Source organism: Benincasa hispida, unplaced genomic scaffold (assembly GCF_009727055.1).
Source record: "Benincasa hispida cultivar B227 unplaced genomic scaffold, ASM972705v1 Contig871, whole genome shotgun sequence".
Lineage (NCBI taxonomy): Eukaryota > Viridiplantae > Streptophyta > Magnoliopsida > Cucurbitales > Cucurbitaceae > Benincasa > Benincasa hispida.
The window spans coordinates 3,615-5,366 of NW_024065205.1; the positions used below are offsets into that span (position 1 = coordinate 3,615).

Below are 1,752 nucleotides of genomic sequence, written 5' to 3' on the forward strand. Positions count from 1 at the left end.
AATGAAGGCTTAAGCTTCGAAAAACTATCCAAAAGAAGAAATACGTTGGCCTCTTACACGCCCCAACAAAACCTCGGATTTTCTTTGTGATCAAATTGGTTTCCGCCGTCATATTGGAATGTTGCGTGCTAGATGAAAAATGCAGGCCATTTTACTCAAAAAAAGATCCCTTTCTGAAACTGTTTTGTCATGAGAGGTAGGGATGAGTCACCTCTTCACCAAGTATACCCAAAGGTGCGCTTCCGGAAGCAGTTTGTTGGATGCCAGGGTTTTGATGCCTTTTAAAGATACCGACCACTAAGTGCCCGATTGCGTTAATATTTTCAGCGCATCCTCCACTTGTTCTTCTAAGGGATCATCAATAATTTTGTTACCCGGTGCATTCAGGATGTCCTTCATCTGATATAACTCATTGATGTCTCTTGTGCTGAAAGGCACTGTCTCCCCTTTCATGATCACTGCATCTTTGATGTCATGAAGTTGTCCATTATAGAAAGCTCTCACTACCATTGGGATTACGATGGATGGGCACTGGTAGAATGTTTCCCACCCATGCTCCAACACAACACTTTTAATTAAATCTGGTAGTGGCATTGGCACAGGAAAGAACCCCATTTCCATCATCATGTCGTCATTCTTCTTCTTCTTTGATGGGCATCCTTTGGTCGACGCAGGCTCATTGCTTTGAACTTTCGCTTTGCCCTTATATTTTGTCAACACAAGGTGAGATCTTTGTCATTGTCTCCGTTCTCGTTCCTTGCGCTGTTCTTCCCTTTCTCACTCTGCAATTTCATTACTTTTCTTCTCTCTAATGCGTTGCACATTTGCCTTGCACCTCTTCTTCTTCTCTTCCTTCTTCTTATTTTATTCCTCTTCTTCTTCTCTCATTTCTCTTTCAAATTGCTCCGAGGCCAGCAATATGCGTTGTTCCTCCTCAAGACTTATTCTCTCTTCTTCTGCCAAAATTGCATTGTTACGGTGCACTTCTTCATCGTGTAGTTTTCTTCCCAGATTGCCTTCTGTGATGATTTGTTGTGCTCGTAACATCTTTTCTTGTTTTTCTTCTTCATCTCTCTTTCTTCTTTCCTTCTCTTCTACTACACTTTGCAAAACTTGTGGGTCGCTTGTTGACCCTTGCGGCGCATTCTCCTTGCGACGCCGCATAAGAGGGTTGATGTCTGGATCCTCTCGGTCGTTAGTTGCAACCGTTCTTATTTGCGTAGATACGTCTTAAGGTTGCACTGATTCTCTTTGTTGCGTTGGCACCTCCTCATCCACCCTTGCGGTGGTGGATTCTCTATCGACATCCGGGCTCTCAACCCTCTTCCTCATTTCATCCTTCTTCTTCAGGCACTTCTCTTCTCGCCTGCGTTCCCTTTTCTCACTCGATTTCCTTTCTTTCTTTTCCTTCCTTTGCTTGGCTTCTTCATCCCCTTCTGCCCTCTTCTCCTTGTTTTTCTTTTCATTCTTCTCTTCAGCCATTTCAGGCTGCTTCTCTGCTTCCACTTCCTCCAAAGCAACTCTGGTGTGTCCCTCATAGGATTCTGTATGAACAGTTTCCTTAGGATCCGAAACGGCCAGGGCACTTTTTCTCGAAGCTTCTTCCATTTTTTCCTTCGAAGGCAAGGGCTGATTAACAACTCCAGCTTCGGGTAGCCCTCCCTCCTTCTCCATATTGCTCAGGATGCTCCTAAACACTTCTCTGTCATCTCTTTTCTTCTTCCCACTTTCGGATGACAGTGTTGGGAGTAG

General features: G+C 44.2%; 1 protein-coding gene across 1 annotated transcript; it reads right to left on the bottom strand.

Annotated features, from left to right (window-relative positions):
* Positions 1 to 1,230: 1,230 nt before the first annotated feature.
* LOC120070068 (vicilin-like seed storage protein At2g18540) lies at positions 1,231 to 1,674 on the bottom strand. Its single transcript, XM_039021913.1, has one exon. The coding sequence runs from the start codon at positions 1,672 to 1,674 to the stop codon at positions 1,231 to 1,233; it is 444 nt and encodes a 147-aa protein (XP_038877841.1).
* Positions 1,675 to 1,752: the final 78 nt, after the last annotated feature.